Below are 23,343 nucleotides of genomic sequence, written 5' to 3'. Positions count from 1 at the left end.
CTTTCAATAACTTTGCATGGTTATCATAAATCTTCCAAGAAAAGTGATATCTTTTAATATTTTTTATAGATATTTTCTAAAATGAACTGTAGTAACACCATTTACCTTCAGTTTACCAAACTCATGTCTGTGTTTACTGTGGCGCAGGCATTTAAATTTCTGGTTAATGAACCGGTCAGCGCCATTTCATTCTTGTCAGGGTCTGTTGATCTATCTTTGGATACCTGGATGAGATGGATCTTCCCTCCATTAATTTCTCTGGCGCTGTACTGTGGACATCTTTAATTTTCAGCATTCTGCTGAATCTTTTCTTATTGTGTCTCACAGGTATTATCTAAAATTAATTTATATATGAGTTAGGGTGCTGTGGGATTAAACTGAATACGCCTTTGGTTTCTAGCTGGTCTAACCATAGGTCTATTTTCTTCATTTACAACTATCATTTCTATATTATCTTTTCTTTTCCTTTTTTTGTGACACAATTTTATACATTTTCTCATAATTCTTTTAAATATACTAAGAACAATATATCCTAGAATCAAATTTGCCATGTATAATGAGATTTGTATATATATATTTTCTGAAGCAAATCTTTCAAAAATTGTTTTATCTTCTGAGAAGTTATTATTGAAATCTTTATTTGTTATAAAAGATTGTTCTGTAATTACCCCGTCTTTCCTAAAAGTACATGTACTTTCACATTTATATTCCCTATTCAACAAAATAATAGTTTGACCTTTTTTAGCTTTTTTAAATTGGCATTTTTCTGTATTTTTCTTTTCTTGCTTACACGGAATATCTATAATTTCATTTAGACAATAGTTTTTATCTTCAATTATTTGGCCTTCACATATTCCCTTATTGTCTATAACATAATTTTTTGCATCTAGAATTAGACATTTTTTATCGAAACAAAATGGCACTGGTATAACTTTATAAGCAGGCGATATTTTCTTTTTAAAACCAAAAATTGTATTGTTTGATACAACTAAGCTTTTAAAACTTCCCATAATTTTACATTCTGCAAATAATTTTTTATCTAAAACTGCTATTTCTGAATTTTTTAATTTTTCTTCTAGCTCTAAAAGATAATTTATAATTTGAATCAATGTTTCCATAATACTATGATTTTTTCTTTCATCTTCTAATATTTCCTTTAAACCTTCTATATTAAACTGTTTTTTCTGAGATGAAAAATTATATTTACTTTTCTCAAAATTAGAAATTTTATTAAGGTAGTCCTTGAAAGAAATTAATTCAATAACTTCTTCATAGATTTCAGAACTTCCCTTTTTATTATCTATTTTAATTTCACTAATGTCATCTAACATTAAGACTTTTTTAAGTTTATCTTTCATAACTGATATTTGAATACCATCGCTAGTGCATTTATTGGGAGTTGATTGGCATATATCATTATCAACACTCCTTTCGCTAATATTATCATCCCTATTAGTAAGAAAGCTATCATCTAGACTATTTAATTGATAAGATTTAAAGGTTAAATTTAGTAACTGCACCATACTTTTTATCGTTTCAACCATGGACAATATTTTAAGGCTGATGTTAATTTTAACATTACTATCTTCACCTGTAATTGTATCCAGCTCTTCTAGCTTCCTTTTTTCTTCATCACTTAGGGTATTGATTAATATGTTGAAGCTGCTCTGTAGTAGTTTATAAATTTCTTCCAGACTTTCATTAAATTTTTCTCCAAAGTTATTTGATATATCATTCTTCATAACTGACAGTTGTTGATCTATTTTGTTGATTAGTTCATTTAATGTATTTCCAGCTTTTCCATTAGCTTCTAAATTAATTGACACTATCATTTTGCGAATATTGTTATAAAAGTGCAAAATGCTGTCTTTATTTGTGTTTTCACTATAGCTATCATTGTCATTTTCATTTTCACTTTGATTAGAATTTTCATTAGTGATACTATTACCACTGTTATCGTTGTCATTATTGTCAAGATTATCACCATTTTGATCCTCTGAATTATTGTCAAGGTTATTACCATTTTGATCCTCTGAATTATTGTCAAGATTATCACCATTTTGATCCTCTGAATTATTTTCATTTTGATCCTCTGAATTATTGTCAAGATTATCACCATTTTGATCCTCTGAATTATTGTCAAGGTTATTACCATTTTGATCATCTGAATTATTGTCAAGATTATCATTATTCTCATCCTCTTGGTTATTATCGTTTGTATTATCATTTTCTCCATTTTCAGGTTGCTCCCCTCCATCGTTGCAATTTTCGTTTTCATTTTCTTCAGGGTAGCTTAACTGTTTTCCTAAAATATTAAGCAAATTAGTAATCTTAATACGTAATTCATTTAAAGAAGATTTATAAATGTTTTTTAATTCCATTGGAGTTTTTAGCTGTGTATCTTTCATTAAATTGTAACCAATAATTAGCAATAACTCTCTTTTTTTATCATTTACTTGACACATTAAATATCTTCTAAAATTATGAAATTTTATTTTTGCTTGTGTTGTAGTCTGTGCATCAATAACTTGTTGAATCAAAATTTGGCTTTCGTCATATATATCTCTATGATCTGTTTTAATTTTATTTTGCATTTCTATAAACAGATTTTCGATTTCTTCGTCACTTAGTCCATCAATATTATCTACTGATCTTTTTGTCCTTGGAACAGTGCTTAATATATATGTCATTGCGTCTATCAAATTTGTTATATAACATATATTATCATTCTCCACATTATCATTTGTACTAAAACCCCCAAGTTTTTGTTTGATTTCATTCCATTTGTCAAATACATTTGGTTCCCCTCTCAATATAGACAAAAAGGGATTTTTTTCCAATTGCAATTCTAAAGTTTTAAGTTCTTTTATGCCCAATATCTCTATTTTTATCTTTTCTGGCTTTCTGGCTTTTCTGACTACGTATATTTTTAATTTCAGAATTTTTGCATGTCAACAGAAAAATGTATCAAGTAGTATCAAGTAGTATCATCTTACTTTATTCAGGTATTTTAGTTGAAAGTTTACTTTACTTGTGAAAATGTTTAACATTAGTCGTAACAATATCTGTGAAATGGCCTGCGGCCCGCAGCTACAAGTTTATAAAAATGAAATGTTAGAAGAACTAACTGTGTCCACTATTGATGTTAATTTAGTCCAAGAGAATATACAAGAATTTGTGTATAATATGATGTAAGTTATCATAATAAAATTTTAAGCTAGGCATTTAGAAAATTTTGTTGATTATCATTGGAAAAATTTAAATCTAAGCGTTTAAAAAAAAATTTCGTAGATTATCATTGGAAGATTTAATCTAAGCATTTAGAAAATTTGGTGGATTATCATTGGAAAATTCAAATATAAGTATCTAGAAAAATTTTTTCAGATTATCATTGGAAAACTTATCCTAAGTATCTAGAAAATTTTGTGTTTAGAAAATTTTGTTGATTATCATTGGAAAATTTACCCCTTAATATTGCATTATGTAAATTATAAACTTTTACTCTTTACTAGTTTAATTCATTATCTTAGTTTAATCAAAATTTTATCTTAAAGAATTAAAAAGAATTTTCATAAGTGTTATATCTTTGTTTAGGGTCAACTACACCTTACAGCAGCCCCACATTATCGACGACGCTCTCGCTAAGTTTTGGGAGAAGAACCCATTACTATCTCAGCACAAGATTCAGTTGGGTCTTATAAACTTATTGAATACTGACGTGAGTTATCATTCATACTAATTTATCTTATTTTCTTATATAGTTTTAATTATCAATATTAAATATCTTTCATTAAAGTTAACTTTCATAAATTAAGGTATGGCATTAATTAGCTTGACAAAAAATCTTGAGAAAAAGTTCAATGAGTATTTTATAATCACAGGAGATTTGAGTATTAACATTTCTTTTTGAGTATTTAATTAAAAATATCACTGAAAATTGAGAATTTTTTAATACCATAAGCGTAAGAATTTTTAATACAATGTGTGAAATTAAATTCTGAAGAAAAATTTTCTTTCTAGGATGGAACACTTGTCTCAACTTTGTGTACGCAGTTATTGGGTATCAACGTAGCTATTCTTCGCTACCTACTTATCTGTTATTCCTGTGTTATGGTTTTGCAGGTAACTTTACATGAACCCCATATAAAATTACCCCTTTTAAAATGAGTTTACCATTATTATTTTTCATTTTAAAAGTGTTATTACCCTTGACTTAATAAGGGTAATCTAATTAAAGTTACTTTTAACATATACTTCATAACTTTAACTAGCTTCGAATTAATGTTACCGTAAATTAATTAATTCAAAGAAAAATTTGCTATGGTAAATAAAGACATTTCTTGAACGTTTACCATTTTAATTTGTTCTTTTGAGGGATATCTTTGAGCCCATAGACTTTTTTTTGTTTAGGTTATCGTTCCACTAGTCTATCTGGTGACTTTCTTTAGGTGGATACACAAAACTTTGAAAGATTACTGCGACAGAAAGCGTGCTACAGAAAAAAACCCATCTAATGAAGAGGAATTCAAGTAATAATTTTTTACCTATCATATCTTTTCCTGTCTCTATCTCTCCCTGGATCCATTTTCTTCTCTGAAATTTCACATTAAATTATAATTTTAATTTATTTCACATTTCAAAATAAATTAACCAAGAATTCTTGTTTACTATAATTGAGATTAACTGTTTTAATTTTTGAGATATGTTTGCTTTAAGAGTATTTTTAATGAACTAATGTCATACCTAGCTACTTTACTTTGGGTTGACAATTTTTTGTCCAGTTTTAAAAAGATGTTTTATAAAAGAACAGTCTTATGTTTGTTTAAAAAGATGTTTTATTTAAAAGAACCGTCTTATCTTTGTTTTTCTAAAGTTTTTTCCGTTATTTATTATTTCAATTTTAACCAGGTTTTTACATTTCTTTTTCTATTTTTTGTTAATAATCTATTTAATAATTTTTTAACAATATTCATTTCAATTTGATATATCAACTGACCGAGTGTCCCTTTTTAAAGCATAATTTATAAAAGGACAGTCTCTTTTTTTTTCTTTTGACTTTTTATCTTATTTTTAACTTTGTTCCAAGTTGTCTTTTATCATATTTCATAAGCCACATTATCTTTTATGAAGAATAATTTCCATTCTTTCATTTTTATACCCTAAGTTATTTTTTATTATATTCCATAAACCATATTATTTTTTATGAAAAATTATTTACAAGTCTTTCATCTTTATAATCCTAAGTTATTTTTTATCATGTTTCATAAAACACATTATCTTACTTATAAATTTTCCTTTATAAGTGTCCCTTTAAAAAGTTAGTCTATAAAAGGACATTCTTTTATTTAATGTTTTCTTAAATAATCATTTTAATACGTCAACCCTGTTAAAATGAATAATTTAGTTGGGGGGGTATTTTTGGTTTTATTTATTTGGTATTTATAATTTTTTATAATTTTCTACCTTTAAATTTTCCCATTAATTGGGGGGGGTTGGTATTTTTTAGTTTTCGTGGTGTTATGTGTGTAACGTTTGACTTTTTATTTTTATCTTCATATCTTTTTTTTAACATCTGTTTTAATTCAAAGTAAATAATTTACACTTTTGTTTTACTAAAATAGTGTCCTTTTCTTTAATTAGAGACCCCACTTTAATTTTCCTGACCCTATTTTATTTATAATGTATAGGACACTTCATTTTTTAAATATTTTTCCTTCTAACCAATTTTATTGTTTTCATGAATAATTTTCGGTTTTATTTCATTTTTATAAACGCCCATTTTAATATCATTTTAAACATAAAACCCACTCTATGGTTCTTATGTACAATTTTCAATTTTTTAGAAGAAATGATTGTCTTTTTAATTACCACATAATTGTTTGTATATCTTTTTTAGCCATACATTTTAGGTTCCAATTTTAGACTATTTTTAGATTAGACTATTCAAAATAATCAGCAAATATCTCCTATTTCAAAACTATAATTGGTAACTTTACACATTTAAAATATAATTTTTGTTTAATTAATCATATGACCTCAAAACTTTTATGAATCATATACCTTTCAAAGTGTTTTTAAATTTTTATGAATCATATATCTTTTAATTGTTTATTTTATCATTTTAATTTTAATATGACCTCAAAACTTTTCAAATTTTTATGAATCATCTACTTTTTCAAGTGTTTTTATTAATCATTTTATCAACTAGCGTACATTTTTTATTTAATTACCCCTAATTACCTTAGGTCTATTTTACAGGTGTCCTTTTTTTTATGGTCTGATGATTATCATTTTAAAGCATTAACACGCAATTATACCTACGTTCAATTTCCTAATTTTTCCACAAGTGTTCTTTTTTTCCTGTTTTAATACTTTTTAATTATTATACATTCAATTTTTTACCTTTTAATTTATTATTTTATTTATTTAATTATCATAAAAATTATCTTTTTTAGAAACTTTCATTATTTTTCCACATATTCAGTTATTTTAATATGGAAATCGATTTTATTTTTCACTTGAAATTTAAATGGCTTGTTATAGTGTTTCATCCAAAGTTTCTAAATAGGGTTCTTCTTGAATATCCGACAGATTATCATTTTCATCTTTTTGTATAAAGATTTCTTCATCTGATTCACTTTCTATATTGTCAAATTTTTCTTCTGTTTCTTTAATTTTCGCTTTTATTCTTGATCTTTTTGATTCCATATTAGGTATATCAAAAATATTGCTTAAATTACTTAAATTAATGCCTCCAAACATCTCAGCTATATAATTTGGAAGGTTTAATTCTGCAATTTTTTCAAAATTAATTAACTTTACATCCGCTATATGCCTAGTTATAATTTGATTACTTACTGTTGATTCTAAAAGTAAAACATATTTCTTTGTTTTTATAACTTTATACAGAATAGTTCCAAAAATTGGTCTATATTTTGCACCATAACCACTGTCATTTAACTTAATAATGACATAGTCATTTATTTTAAATTTGTGGTCAAATCTATTCTTGTTTTTCTTTAATATTATCTTCTGTTTTTCTTTAATAATTCTATTTCTACATTCTTTTACCATATTTAAAAATTCTTTATGGTAACTTTTTAATTTTTCTTCTAGATCAGAATTTACTTTAAGTTTATAATCAAACAAATATTCGCCTGGCTGTCTTATATTACCATCCAAATTTTTTACTGATAAAAACATAATGTTGTATGGGGTTAACTTACTATTTCCATAAGGTGTATGATTCAGCATATATGCTATTATAGAGATAATATGATGGACGTCCAAGTATTTTTTATTTTCTCTAACTACCCGTAAAATATAGTTAATTTTTTTCACCGCTATCTCCACAAAGCCCCTAACTTTAGATTTTAAAGCAGAGCTCTCTACCATTTTTATATTTAAATTTGATAAATATGTTTTTATTAGTTTAGATTTAAATAGCTGGGCATTATCACTTACTAAATACATAGGTAAATCATAAGTACAGAAATGGTTTGTGAGGCAATTTCTTATAGCATAATCTTTCTTTTCATTTATTACATATAATGAAATATAATTACTATACACGCATTTAATTACTAGAATTGCGCTGGGTAATTTTGATTTCTTTTTTAAATGGCTTTCTATTATTGGAAACTCCAATAAATCAATATAAATGGTTTCATTAGGCCTTTTACTGTTAATAAAAGATGTGGACCCCTCTTTATATTTATGTATTAATTGTTTGTTTGTTAAACAACCCATACAAGAATTTGTCAAATTTTCACATATCATATTGGCATATTTTTTATTATTTATATAATAATTAGCAAATATATAATTTTTTAATTTCTTTTTACCAATATGACCTAAGGAATAATGAAATAGGCATATAAATGGTAAAATTAGTTTTGTAGGTAACAAAATTTTCTTATCTATGAATTTCAGATCCATAGGATTTTGATTAGGACAATTTTTCTCTTGTAACTGTAAATTTACAAAGTCTTTCGTGTTCATAATGTTATTTAATTTATTAATAATATGTCTTCCTGGATCCGGCAATTTTAAAGCTTCTTGAATGTTTTTTATTACTTCTTTTGCTGGATAAATGTCTTTTTTCCTTATCATTCGCTTTAAAGGTTTATCATAAGATTTTTCTTTTATCCTAGAATTTTGTTCCAATGATACTATTTCTAACATTTCATCTTTATACACTGGTTTAAATGTTTCATTAAATCCAGTATTTTCATTTTCTCCGGTTAATCTTGAAAAAATGTCAGCAAGATTTTCTTTATCTGTGCAATGAATAAAATAGATATTATCGTTGCTGTACCAAGATGTGATTCTAGAACTTAAATTATCTAATTTTGTAGTTTTCTTTATAAGTTTACTATTATTTAAGACTGCGGTAATTACATTACTGTCTATCAGAATATAAGTGGGTCTGTTAATAATATATGGTTCAAAATGCATTAAACACAAATATAATGCCCACATTTCTAGAAAAGCAATTCCTAGCTTTTCAGTACCTTTTGGTACTGCTTTGGAAAAATACCCCAAAATTTTTATAAACTTTTTGTTTTGCTCGTAGGTGTTTTCTTTTATTATTTTTAAGAAGTACGTTTTTAATTCAATTTTTTTCATAAGATCTGGAGAAAAATTTATTGTAGTTATTTTGAACCGTTCTGATTTGATTACTTTTATACCATAGTATAAGTTTTCTTCACAATTATACATTATTAATATTTCAGAAAGCTGGGAACCCACATTAAGACCGAGGTTATGGGTGTTGTTAAACATATGGATTCGGACATCCAGGAGATTCGCAAAACCTGCCAAGAGGTATGTAAATTCATCTAATTTTTCTTCCATATATTTTTTATCTATCTCTGTGTATGACTTACAAAATAAATTATCTTCAAGCCGTCTTAATGCCGTTTTTTCGGTTTCATTTTCCCGTATTGGAAAAAACCCTTCAAAATCTGTCAATTGACAGTAAATAAAAGCTAAATTCATAAAAGCTTGTATATCATTTGTAATTTGTGTTTTGTAATTTAGAATTTTTGCTGTTTCAAATAAAGTTTCCACAAAATTATCTTTACATGTTAGTATTTGGAGATCTTCCCCGTTTTTTTAAAAACTTCTTTTTATTTTCTGGTGTGAACTCAAAACTTTTTATTTTGTGTACCAAATCTTTACAGGCTTCATTCATATTTAAATTTAATAACACCCCGCCTGTAGAATAGAAGCTACTATCGCTAAACAAAATATTTACACTATTAGATTCTACAGTGTCTATTGATTGAATTTCTGTGTTAAGTTTATCTTTAATTATATCAAAGTTTTTCTTTAATTCATCATCAAAGGTAAATGGTGACAGTTTTTTGTATAATTTATTTAATGCTTCATGTATTTTTAGACTAAATATATTTCTATAATAGTTCAATTTTCCCAAAAACACTTGTAGTTTCTTTAATGAGTCAGGATATGTCATTTCTGTTATAGTTTTTATCTTTTTATCAGGTATACAAAATTTTCTGTTTTTAATTTTATATCCAAGCAGCTCTATTTCACCGTTGTCAATATCAATACAAGTATTAGCCTTTTCTGGGGACACCTTTACCCCAATTTTCTTTAATCTCTTGAGAACATTTTTTACTTTACAGACATGATCCTCTAAATTACCATCTGAGAAAATTATAATATCGTCTATAAAGACAATTATGTCTTTTATGTAGCTAAATTTCCCATTTTCATCTAAATGTAAATATTTTAAAAAGGTTTGCACAATAAAAGCAGGAACACAATTTAACCCAGTTATAGCTGTATTAAATCTATATACTCCCTGGGGAAGTATAACATTAAATAGCCCCGTTTCTTTTGCCCTCTCTGAAAGTGGGATACTATAGTAGCATTTTTTCAAATCAAAAGATGACACATATTTAGATTTTGTTATCATTTTATTCAATAATTGTTTATAATCTGGTAGCGTAGCAGCTTTAGATTGCTTAATACTTAAATTTGCATTTCTCATATCTGCTATTATCCTTGGTAAACCAGTACCATCATTTCTAGTTTTTACAGTAAATATAGGTGCTCCAAAACTTTGATGTGGTGGCGCCACTTCAACTAAATTATTTTTTAATAATAAGTTAAAAAAATTGGTTACATGATTTTGGTCTTCAGGTGTCAAATTGTATGGTTTAGTATTTTTTACCATTTCACTTTTTGTTTCTACATCTAATTTAGGTATATTATCTGATAATCTCCCACAATCAAATGTATGTCTTGAATAAATTGATTCATTATACAAATATTCTGCTATTTGATAATTACCATCAGCATTTCCAGTTTTCATTAAGGCTGCTATTTCTTCAACCGTTAAATTTTTTATTTCTAATAATTTTGTTATATCTACACCACTAGAGTGGTCAACCTTTTCTTTAAAAGCCTCTATAAATTCATTTTTACTATTAGAGTGGCTCATTTCATCTTTATCTATATCTTTTTTATCTTTAATTATCTTTTCTTTCATTGATTTTACAATTTTCTTTATTTTAGACCATGAAGTTTGTTGTAATGGAGAATCAAAATCAGGAGAATCGTCGCCGATATGGTCCTTCGCACTCTCAGGATGATCCAGATTCTGCATTAAAAAGGCCCCTGTTAAGCCACACTGCACAGGTATATTTAGTCTATTTTTTACTCTACATATAATTTTATCTTCCACTATTTTATCTTTTTCTATATACACAGGCAAGTTTACATTATTTTTAATTACATAATCTTTCATTGGTTCACCATTTATAATTTTTCCCACAAGATATTTTTCTTCTCTAGGTTTAAACTGTAATTTTTGTCCAAAAAATAAGCTGGGTGTTCCTTTCATTGAAAATTCTAATTTTACAGTTTTATTTTCTTTATCGTATTGTAGTAGTCCTCCAACTTTTTTGAAAAATTGTCTTCCCAGTATAAAAAAATCATCAATATTATCTGATATTCGAATTGTTAAATTAATATTTCCATAACCTGGTAAGTTGAATGGTATTTTATATACTCCTATTACATTTATTGGATTATTATTTTCTATTCCAGTCAAAGAAATGTTATTTGGACCATTGTAATATTTTTCATAGTCAGGGATATAACTCTGAATAAAATCCTTGGAAACAATGTTATATTCGCTACCTGTATCTAGCTCAAATATTATCTTGGTATCTTCATAAAATATTGGGAAACAGAATTCTTTTGCTTTATCTATTTTTACTAATTTTGTTTTAAATTTCACTTTATTCATTGAATATTTCCGTTTATCTTTTTTATTCTTATGATATCTTACCTTTTTGTACTTTATTTTCTTTGTCATGGTTTTATAATTATTTCTTTTATTTTTCAACCAATTCCATATTAATAGTATCCAATTTATACTCTTTTTGGTACAGATATATGAAATCCAAAAGGTTCCTAGATTTAATACAATATCTATCCTTTTTTCCATGGAACTTATCATAAATACTGCTATTATAATTATCCACATAATTATACTAGGGCCTTCAATATTAAGTTTTTTCATAATTTCCATTTCTTTCACATAATTTACCGTATTTTCTGACTTAATTTTGATATTTTGAACCCATTTATACCTCTTGGTTTTATTTATAATAGTTTTTCCCCATTGTTTTAATTTATTATCCTTAAATACTTTATTTTGTAATTCAGGTCTACCCGGAATATGAAGGTTTGACTCCCAAGTAATCCAACTATTGGCTGGAAAAATTTCCTTCTCCTTCAAATTACACGTATCTGTTTTTAATTCATCTATTTTTTTCATTATTTCTACATCTTTTACAGAGAAAGTAATGTTACTATAACTCTTTAATTTTCTTTTTATTGAATTCATATCTCTTTCTAAATATTTCCTTATTTGAATAATGAAAGTATCTTTAATTTTATTAGTTTTATTTAGCATTATATAGAAAACATTATGGTTTATGTACCAATTTTTTGATGGTTTAATTATCTTATATTCTTTTTTAACAATTTTCGCTTCTATGCTTTTTGACACATTGCTGCTTGTTATTTTATTTCCATGCATTGTTACATAATTTTTAACAATATTGTACTTTTTATTTGTTTGACTAATTTCTTTGCTACAAATATTCATATTAAATTTTTCATTGTTTGATTTTGAACATTTATGATTAAAATATACATTTGAATCTATTTTTCTTTTTCTATTTATTAAATTGATACAGGATACTTTATTATTATCTTTCTTGATTATACTTTCATCGCAAACAGGTTCAATTTTTATCCATTTTATTTTTTCCATTGGATAATCATTTATTTTATTCAATATTAATGGATGGTTTTGTCCTTGTTTATCATTTTTAATTTTTATTAAATTTAAATATTCTAAAGATTTGAATTTATTTTCATAATTTTTACATTGATAACACCTGTACTTTAAATTAAAAAGGTTCAAATACCCTATTAATTTACTTAAACACTTGTGCATCATTTCATTTTTTATCATATTAATATATAATTCATAATTAGCATAATTTTGGCCTAATTTTTTATAATTATCGTCATTTACTTTTCCAACTATAAGTTTTTCTGAAAAACAACCATTTTTTAGCTCTAGTTTATTTTTTGAGTCATTTTTATCATTAATTAATTTTTCAACTTTTTTATACCATTTTTCATTGAATTCATCTTTTATTGGTTGTTTTTTATTTTCTCTAAAAAATTTACCTTTAGGCATTCTTCTGGGGTATGGTGGTATTCATATTTTTCTGCCGCTTCACACCTTTCACACGGTTTAGAAACCAATAGTTTCTTAAATATTTCGCAGTTACTATCCTTATGCTGGCCCTTACATTTAAGACAATTTCTAATTTTTAGTTTTTGCTGATTTTTTTGTCTTTTATTTTCATCGGGATTAAATATACACTCGTCTTGAGTATGATAGTTTTTCTTACATATTTTACATTTTTTAAATGGCCTAGGCTCATTTTTTACTTTTAAAACGTTGGAATCTTCATCTTCTTCATCACTACTTGCAGTAAGATACTCCTCCTCTATTTCATAATTTATTTCCGTAGTATTATCATCCTCTAACTCATTTTCATCTATCCTTTTTATTGGAACTTTCTTTGTCATTGTAGTTTTGTTAACAAATCTGAGATATTTGTTTATTTGGTCCCTATTAAGCAATATGAAATCATGGAGTGTTTCACTATTAAGATTTCTACCTAATTTAGCTTCTTCTATTCTTAAAATAGATAATAATTGAGTTGGTAGATATTTCATCATTTGAGAATGTATTCTTCTTTCTTTCTCACTAGCAGACATAACATTAGGAGGTAAGTTATTTATTTTCCTTCTATACTCATCATAAATATCCTCTATGTTTCTTTTGGATGTTTTAAATGTTTCAAGCATATAATCAATGTTATGGTTTGCTATACGTCCGTTGTTAACAATGTCACTGACAATGTTAAGATAATCTTTGGTAGTCAATTTTGCTGGGTTTATATTTTTGCATTCAATTCTGTCTTTGGTATCCCTTGGGAGAGAATTGTGGAAAACCGCATTGAATTCGAATTGTGAAAAGCTATCAAAGTCGAATTCACCGAACTGGTCGATGTAATCGATCAGTCCTACATTTTTCAGTGAGAGGAGTTGATTTTTTATAATTTTTAATTTATCACTAACTTTCTCAACATTGTAATATCTTAGACTTGTATCTATAAATTTGGGTGTGAAATCATCACAATTATAATACTTTGATGAGTTATATTTATTTTCCAATGTTTGTATTTTACCAATTTTTGATAATTGTTTAATAACATTTTGTTTCATTTTTTGTTTTTCTGCTTGATTTGATACTAAGTATTCCTCTAATAGTTCTACAGCTTCTGCTGCATGGGTCAACCAGAGTCCCGCAGGGCTAGAATCCCTGTTTTCCGCAGATCTATATACTGTTTTAGCTTCAAATTTCTCACCCCTAGCTGGTTTCCGTTTTAAATATTTTATTTCCATATTTAGATTATCAATTTTCTTTTGCAAATCATCCATATATTTTTTATTTAGATAAGAATCTCTATTTTCTTGAAAATTATCTTTTCTGGATTGTCTAAAATTTCTTTCATTTCTTTCAAAATATCTTTCATTTTTTGGATATCTTTGTTCTTGTTTATAATTAAAACCTCTAAATTCACCCCACTGATTTTGATGTTGATCATTTGTGTTAAAATTTTCTCTATCAAAATTAAATTGATTAGAATTATCTTTATGGTGATTAAAATTGCTTCTTTCAAAGTTCATTTCTCTATCCCTTTCATCCCTGAGATTTCTAAGTGAAATATCATCAGTAAGTTCTGTAAAATTTGTCACATAACTTTCTGCTTCTCTGTTGCGCAATAAATCCATTGTTTCTGTATTAAAATCTACATGGTTTTCACGTACACTTTTATAATCTTCTCCATTAGAATTTTCCAAGTTATCTTTATACTTTTGTAGCCTTTCTAAATATTTTTCTTTATTTTTAATAAACCAATTGCTAAACTTTCTTCGCCTGGCACCAGCAAAGTAAGGATCATTTTGTTGTTCTGTGTCCGACATCTTTTATTTTCTTTACCTTTATGTTTTAAGGAAAATGTTTTTTACAGTGTATTATAAAATAAAATTTGGTTACCGTTGAAAGTTTTTATTTTGATTAATACCTTCCTTATTTTTAGCTTACCAAATTATAATTCAGGAACAATTTTTCTTGGTGGAGACTATCTTTATTTTAGATTTTAATGAAATCTGAACAGGAACAATGTTTTGATGACTTTCCAGATAAATCAGGTAGAGTTATTTTTCAAAATTATTTTTACCAAGTTTTAGATTAACATTAATTATCTTTTAAAATTACCTTTACCTAAAAATTTTACAATGTTTGTTTGAACTTAATTCTTATAATAGTTATAGAACCAAGAGTAATTTGACAGCTTCGAATTTTTTCAGTCCAATTTTGCCCTCTAATTTCAGAACATAGAATTCTTAATTTCCATAAACCAAGAATATTTAAGCAAAATTTTATCATTTAATTACTTTAACAATAATTATTAGCTTTATAAATTGAACTTTTCTTTTGTGTTCAATATACAAACTTTTATTTTACCTTTTTTTAATTATCTTTATATTTAGTTTTATAATTTAGACTTTTCTTTTGTGTCCAAAGTACAAAACTAAAATATTATTTTCTTAACAATTTAAAAATGTTAGGTAATTAAAAAATTTTCAGCTTCCCAACTTTTTAATGAAATGATATAATTACTATAATTACAGTGTATGTCCGGTGTAAACACTTGTGTTTTAAATATTTACACTTTTATACAACAATTTTCATGAAATTTTCAATATTTTTATATTTTGATGACGTATATTTTTAAAACTTTATTCTGAATCAGAATGATAGATATTGTCAATTTGACTGTTTCCAATTATTATCGTTCCACCTAAATATCTTCTAAACTCAGGAAACCTGTCTAAAGTTCTATTTATTCCAAAATGACTAAATGTGAAAGGACCTGCTATTTCTTGATCTACTTCTTGTCTATTGTATGATGAATTATTATCCAGATTCTCCGCTGTACCTCTATCTCCTATACCTGTATTACCTTGTCTTATTAAATTATATCTATCTTGAATTAATCTTTTAACTGCATAATATATAATTTTCAAATTTTCCCCAATTTTAAATGAGAAATTTGCTTCATAAACATAAAAATTATTATCTTGATTTATTGATTGATTAAAGGTTTTCTTTTTTACATCAAATTTAATAATAACTAGTTCAAAAATGTTGATTATCAACCTTAGAACGTAATGGAGCATAAATTTAATTTTTGTTGCCCCCTATTTTAGTAGACAAACTTTGTTTTTACTATCTTTTAGTCCTTATCAGACCAAATTATCTTTTTTGTATATTTACCGTAACTAAATTTTATCTTTTTGCCTCTATTTTTAGTAGACAAAACTTTATTTGTATTATCTTTTTGCCTTTATCAGACAATATTATCGTTTAAAAAAAGGAATTAGATTTTTATTCACAAATTTTATTCACAATTAATTAGATATCTTTTGAAATTATAACTTAGATTTACTTTAATTAAAAGTTACCATTCATCCGACTAAAAAATTTTGAAAAAAAATCAAAAATTTACCAAATCCAAAAGAAATTTTCCTTGATTCTTGACCGATGGGGTTGCCAATCTATAATAAAGTCCGCTAATGATGGTAACAAAATAAACTTTCTTCTATATTATATTTCAGTGTAATCTATTTAATGGTTATAATCTAACTCCACAAATACAAAATATTATAATAATACATCACATTTTTACAAGTGTGGTAATATCTATTATTTACGTCATAGAGATTAAGTTTTATTTAATTCACAACAATTATCTACAATTTTAATACTTAAATTTTATTACTTTTAATTTAAAAAGTGTTACAGTATAATATTGAATTATTATACACAAATAGTCTCTTTAAACTGTAGAATTTATACTTCAGGTATAATATACGCAGTCCTAATTTTACTGTTACTGCGGAAGTTAAAATCAGCATGTTCAAAATAGACGGACGGACTTTCTGGTAACGATTATAGAATTCTACGCTTACTAAATTGTACTCAACTGTTATAGGATTCACCATGCAAAGTTTGAAATCGATGGGACAATTCTGATATGTCTAAATTTATATAAAAAAAAGCTAACCGTTACGGACGTACGAATGGTCGGACATTTCGAAGTATAGAGTAGCTTCGCTACTAAAAATAAGTAGGTAAAAATTTAATATTTTACCTGTTGCATTAAGGCATAGCTGACATTTCTGAAAAATAAAAAAAACTTAATTTTCATATTAATGATTGCAATTATTATTTACTAAGTATATTTGCGATTACTTTTATTTAATGAAATCTTCCAATTTTTAACATGTACAAAACGGCCTGCTTAATTGCTTCAAGATCCATGTCAGATCTATATAGGAAATAAATGTCTATAAACGAGCTCAAGTTTTCCAAGGAATATATGATTAAAACTCATAGTGCTCCAATAATCCATAATAAACTCTCATTGCCCAGAACGATAAGACCCATTATTTTACTTTATTAAAAATAAATTCATTTTTTTCATTTCATGTTGCTATTTACCTTATATTGATATATTTAATTTCTAATCATAAAAAAGAAAATTTAAATTTATAATATGATAAATTTAAGAAAACTATGTTTTAAAAGAATTCGATTGTGGCGACATTTTGTGTGTTCAAATATTAAAATAAAATTGTAATCATCATCATTAACCCTTTGGTGATGGTAATGTAAAGAAAAAAATATAATTTAAAAAAATCTTTTAAAAATCATTTAAATTATTAAATATTTACTTTCTTTTAGATAGTAATGCCGGGTGAGGAAAATAGATTTATTGAGAAATAGATATGCATATAGAAAACTAGCCAATAGGGAGATAATTATATCGAGCCAACTCTAGTACTAACATATAAGGAAAGATATCACCCTCCAATTAAAAAAAAAGATTAGATAAGCTTGGTCACCATAGACGTCATTGCGGGAGGAGGTAAAGGGGTAACAAAAAAAGTATCTATCTGTATGTTTGTTTGTAACGAAGGATCTCGCTAACCGCTGTTATGGTTTTCCTTTTCAGGGTAGCTTCTCATGGTTCCTGGCAGGGTTTATAACTATTTTGGGTGAGGGTAACACCACCCTCCCTAGAAAAATCGTCCCTGGTAAAAAAAAAAATACCTGACCTCCCCCCCCCCAATTTTTAAAATAAATTAAAACTCTTTGTTTAATCTAAAAGAAAACATTGGGTTATCAAATTAATTTCCTCCCTTTTCGAGTGTCCCTAGAGACCTCTAGGGGCGCAAACGCTAGAATAAATATAAATTTCTACCTGGCAGAGTATGTATTCAGATTTTGTTGACTGTTTATCTTCTCTCGTAATATTCTAGAAATAAAAATTGAATTTTAAACTTAAAATCAAACAAGTCTCAAAAAACGCGGCGGCATAGAGCTATACTACACAAAAAGAACTTAGAATATATATTTTGCTTTATCCAAGCCTTCTCAATTCTATAAAAAATAAAAATATTTGCGAAAATTCTTCAAAAAACAACATGCTTCATACTAGTTAAAATTGGCCTCTGGGCCAACTAAACTGGAATTAATATTTTTATTTTTATTTTATTTTTCGCGGAAAGTTGTCTACAATACGTTGCTGTAAATAACTAATCGTTATTTTTAAAAGCTAATCTATTTTTTTATGTACTGTACGAAATTGTACCCATATGCGGCTAGAGTTTTGCATTGCAAAGAATGACCTTCTTAGTTTACAAATCAGCTAATTTCTAAAAGTACGATTTTTTAACGAAAATATCATTTCCTATATTAACTTACTAGCGGCTACTCCCCTATCATCTAGGGGTTCTACATTCGAAGAGTAATAGAATTTCAGAAAAATAGCCTAAAACCATACCCTGACTTTTTATAAAAAATCAAATATCCTAAAACCAACCCATAACCTATAAGAAGATTCACTGTAAAGGAGAACCATATCTATCTAGCAGTTAGCGAAATCCTTTGCTACGGACAAAAACATACTACTTTATTTAATAGGACGCATTTTAATTTACATAAACGAATTATAATATTGCAGTATTTTATAACCAATTAGAAGTAGTTATGTACTGTTGACCAATGAAAGTCTCAGGTTACAATGTTCTTCTTTACCTAATCAATTAAAATGCAACCTTAACCTAAATTGGAAGCGTAGTAACATAATTTGACCAATTACAAGGAGATAAAAGTATACTTTTTAAAAGCAAAGATTTCCTATAATAAGGGTCAGTCGGTTCGTCCTTAACGGATAGCATTTTCCTTTAATTTAAGCATGTTAGAATTATCCTATCGATTTCAAACTTTGCATGATGATTCCTGTAGTAGTTAGGTACGATTTAGAAAGTGTAGCAACTCTATAATCGTTACCAGAATGTCCGTACATCCATTTTAAACATGTTGATTTTTAACTTTTTAAGAACAATTTTTTTTATGGGTTATAATCATCTGATTGATCTGATTTTTGGAGTTGATTCCTATTACAATAAGGTACACTATCTTAAGTGAATCATCTATATAATCAAGTCCTTAAACTGTAAATATGTCCTTAAACAGAATTCTGTATTTAAGAAATTGTGCAACAAATTTCCGTATGATTTTGTCAAAACATATATATGTATATTAGACTGGCCCAAAAAAACATGAATTTTTAAATCTTTACCATATCAATTTGCGGATACCTTGAAGTTGTTACCGGCTCAAAAGTAGACCTTTTAGTGAAAACTAGACCTCTCTACAATGAAAATTTATCTCGAAATTTCAATCTTAAGCTTTTTATCAAAAACTTCATATTTTCATAATTTTAACAAGAAATAAGTAAAGAACTGCCAATCTTAAATTATGTAACAAGAGTTCAAATACTAAGCAATCATAAAAAGTAGACAGAACCGCCATTCCTGCCGAATAATTCCAAAAAACGTCTAAAAACATTGTTTTATTTAAACTGATAATTTGTGTAAGAAATTGAACTAAAACAGTAGTTATTAGTCTTATGAGAAGAGAAATGATGAAAAACTCTAAAAAATCTACATTTTTAAGACATAAAATAGGAAAAAGAGTTTTTAATAAATTTCATGTCTCAACAGACATTGTCGCCAATAAAGAGACAATTTATTTTAATAAGAAATTAAATGAAGGTAAAAAAATATGTAAAACACTTATTCTCATATCCAACTTAAAAAAAAAGGATACTAATAAAAAAATTAATATTGCAAAAAATAATTTGATTGTTTATTATTAAACCAGGAATAAAGAGTAAGGCATATCTTTAATTATTTTTCTTCAATGATTTTGCTGTATGAATTAGCTTTCCCAAATTATTGTAATTGTACATAAAAAAATTTAATACTTTCTTTCTTTATATGTTTATTCCTGGTGATTTTAATATTTTATTTCAATGTTTGTAAACAAACAGACAGAAAATTTGATGTTTTGCTTTATATCCGGTGTAAGGCTATATTAATTGGGGAAGAAAGAATGAAAATAAAAATGCATTGGACGAGATAGCGATAGATTTTTTCTTAAAATCAATTATAGGGCTAAAATCTACAAACAATGCATAACCTATTTTTACTTAACGCACATTGAAAAGCGATTTAGACCTTCATTTGGGCCACACTAATGTATATTTTGTATATTCAGTTCTGACACTCTACAAGAGTTAATGTTCATCTGTCATACCGTTTATGGACGTTGTCATCCTTATTAAACAATCAAATTCTAAGATTACAATGTATACTACAACCTCTCCCGTAATGGATACAAGGATTTGGCATAGTTAATTGAAGATAAAAAATATTTCTCACTTCACATTTGAGATATTTTGATAATTGAGACAATGATAACAATAGATAAATTAATATTCGTGTGTAAAATTCTACCTTTGATTTTAACATTACGATTAAACAAGGATGACAACATCCCTAAAAGCGAAGTACTGAAACGGTAGGACAGACGAACGTTAAAGCTTGTAGAGAGTTAGAACTGAATAATCAGAACAAAAATGCATGAAAGTCGAATAAAAATTGTAGGTAAATTTGTTGAAAAAATGCTTAAATACAGGATAATGTTTAAGAACATACTAACATTTTAGGACTTGATTAAAAAGATGCTTCGCTTATAATATTGTACTTTGTTGTCCTAGGAATCAGTGTTCCAAAAATCAGATCAATTGGATAATTATCTTTGCTTTTTTAAAAATTATATAAAATAAATGAAATTAGATGTCATTGATTTTCACAACTTTGTTTTTATGTTCAAAAGTGTAAATATAGATTAAATTTGATTACAAGGCATACAAACTATACTCTGTCAAATGCTTTCTCTAAGTCAAAAGTACACTAATTAAACTCAATCAGTTTCGTACACTTTTCTTTTTGTACCACACAGATTATATATATAATGTATGGCATTACGAAACACATCAGGTCCCTTGATAATGCTCTTACCAAAAACATAAACGTTATTTAGAGAGACGAGCATAAAAATTTGTTAACATTCCTACTTTTTATAACATCCAAAAAAAACATAACCGTAATTTTTTTTTTCTTTTTTAAAAATTAAAGATGTAACCCTTCATTCTCCCAAAATGTTTCTTAGGACGCAGCCACTAATATTTTTTTTTAAATCACCAAGTGGATCATGGAAAGAAAACAAAGTAGCGGGTTTCGTCGTATTTTCACATTAGCTTTTCTCATATTTCTAGCCAATTTCCTAACCCTGCGGGGCAATCAATAACATTAAAATAACCTAACCTAACATAACCTATCAAAAGCTACTATGAAATTACGACGAAACCCACTAATTCGTTTTCTTTCCATGATCCCACAAAGTATATTATAGAATAGCATTGCTCCAGGTAACGTAATAATCTCCTCTGTACCAATGGATGTAGAATATACGTGGATTGGATATTATGACATGAGAAAAACTGTTGTCAATGACTCAATTTATTTAGGTTGTAATATCCACTCGCATTTATTAGTCAGGCAATTAATCTATAATGAGGGGAGAGATTGAATAAAATAGGGGGATGGTTTTAGCCCGCTACAGAGTTCACTTGATAATGGATCCAAGTAATATTACATCCATTACTATACCTGATGACGTTTCCCAGGAAGAGAGTGTTGACAATTAAAACCACAGCCACGGGCAATCCTGAGGGAATACAATTGTGTCAATTAACAAGACAAGGGTAAACAGGGAGGTAATTATGCACGAATGCGCAACTTTGAATTTTTATGATACAAGATCTTGCAATATATCTATAATACAAAGTAGGTCGATGTCTGTCTGTTAAAACCGAAGAATCTTAATAACTGTTGAACCGATCGGGTTCTCCTTAACAGGGTAACTTACCATAGGTACCGGGAAGGTTTATAACTATTTTTGGGGAAGGTAACCAATTTCTTTAAAAACTAAAATAAAATATTGCGGTTTGGGGGTTGGAGGCTTCGATTCCCCCTCCCCCCCCCCCAAAAAAAAATGTTTATCTTTTATTCAAATCTAAATTAAAAAAATAAAGAGGCTGGGGCGAAGCGGCTAGTATTATCTATAGGAAATATTCGTTGTTAAAATGTGAAAAATGAGACAGGTTTTGGCGCTTTCATGCAAAGTAACTTGTTGAACAATGATAACCCTATCCTTCTTCTTTTTAAAATGAATTAAAAATAAGGGATAGGAGGGTAGTTTGATTGTTTATTACTTTAATTTAGGTTAGGTTGGCTTAAATTGGGTATTGGGTAACTCTGAACTTTTAGGGAACTCTTATAGCAAATATAATAATAGAGATGTTACGCATATAAAAAAAGGTTTTTTTTTGTCAATAGGATAATTTAATATCTAAAACACATTATTATTTACAGAAGAGCTAAAAAAGCTTTTAAAAAGAAGGATGTGTGCGACTATATGACGAACATGTAGACATGTACATTAAATAATTGAGGAAAAATAAGATAAGGAAATATTAATTCTATTTTTTTGTCTTATTTTCCTTAGAATGACAATTCCATTGGGTACTACCATTTGAACAACTAGCTAAAATGGGTGTATTTTTGTCAAAGTTGTAACATCAATTTATTCCAGTAGATAAGCATTTATTTTTTATAATTCAAAGCTGTTTAAATTCATACTGACAAAAACAAAGTAATTGTATTTTGTTTCTTCATAATTGTGTTTTTTATAGATTTTGAATAAATGAATAAAAGTGACATGATGTATGTCTGTTTGTCTACATATCTGTCTGTTTGTACCGAAGGAAATGATCAAATATTGAGTAAAAATGCGGGAAACATAATTTAAAGCGCATTCTTATCATTTATGCCGCGTTTATTTTCTTACCTAGAAACCATCTACTAGTCCCCATATCCATCCAACAATTCTCATTCTCAAACATCTAGAAAAAGATAAATAAGTTAATGACAAATTTAGATTGGCGAAAACATCACGAAAACAATTTTGCACAATATTTGTCAATGGGTGGAATTTGTAAAATCCATCAAAAAATATTTAGAAATGTATTTTTAAATCTACATTTTATACCCCCAACCTATTTAAAAAAAATTTACATAATAGAGTATGACCTAATGCAATATTGTACAGACAACCAACTCTTGAAATCGGATAGACGGACAGATTAAGTGAATTTTATATTAGCTTACCTA

The 23,343-nt window shown here is 27.0% G+C and overlaps 1 protein-coding gene across 1 annotated transcript in view; it reads right to left on the bottom strand.

Moving 5' to 3' along the window:
* LOC145331188 (calcitonin gene-related peptide type 1 receptor-like) overlaps positions 1–23,343 on the bottom strand; it is a 39,396-nt gene that overhangs the window by 4,730 nt on the left and 11,323 nt on the right. The window contains exons 13-16 of the mRNA XM_080175809.1: positions 23,021–23,075; positions 21,781–21,838; positions 17,961–18,014; positions 16,848–16,875 (exon numbers count right to left, since the gene is read on the bottom strand). Of these exons, the coding sequence (XP_080031935.1) occupies positions 16,848–16,875; positions 17,961–18,014; positions 21,781–21,838; positions 23,021–23,075 (195 nt within the window). The remainder of the gene's footprint in view (positions 1–16,847; positions 16,876–17,960; positions 18,015–21,780; positions 21,839–23,020; positions 23,076–23,343) is intronic.

The sequence above is a fragment of the Acartia tonsa genome, chromosome 11, assembly GCF_053477335.1.
Source record: "Acartia tonsa isolate MP-2025a chromosome 11, ASM5347733v1, whole genome shotgun sequence".
Classification (NCBI taxonomy): Eukaryota; Metazoa; Arthropoda; class Copepoda; order Calanoida; family Acartiidae; genus Acartia; species Acartia tonsa.
The sequence above is the reverse complement of the archived record's forward strand: the minus strand, read 5'-3'. Positions and strand labels throughout refer to the sequence as shown.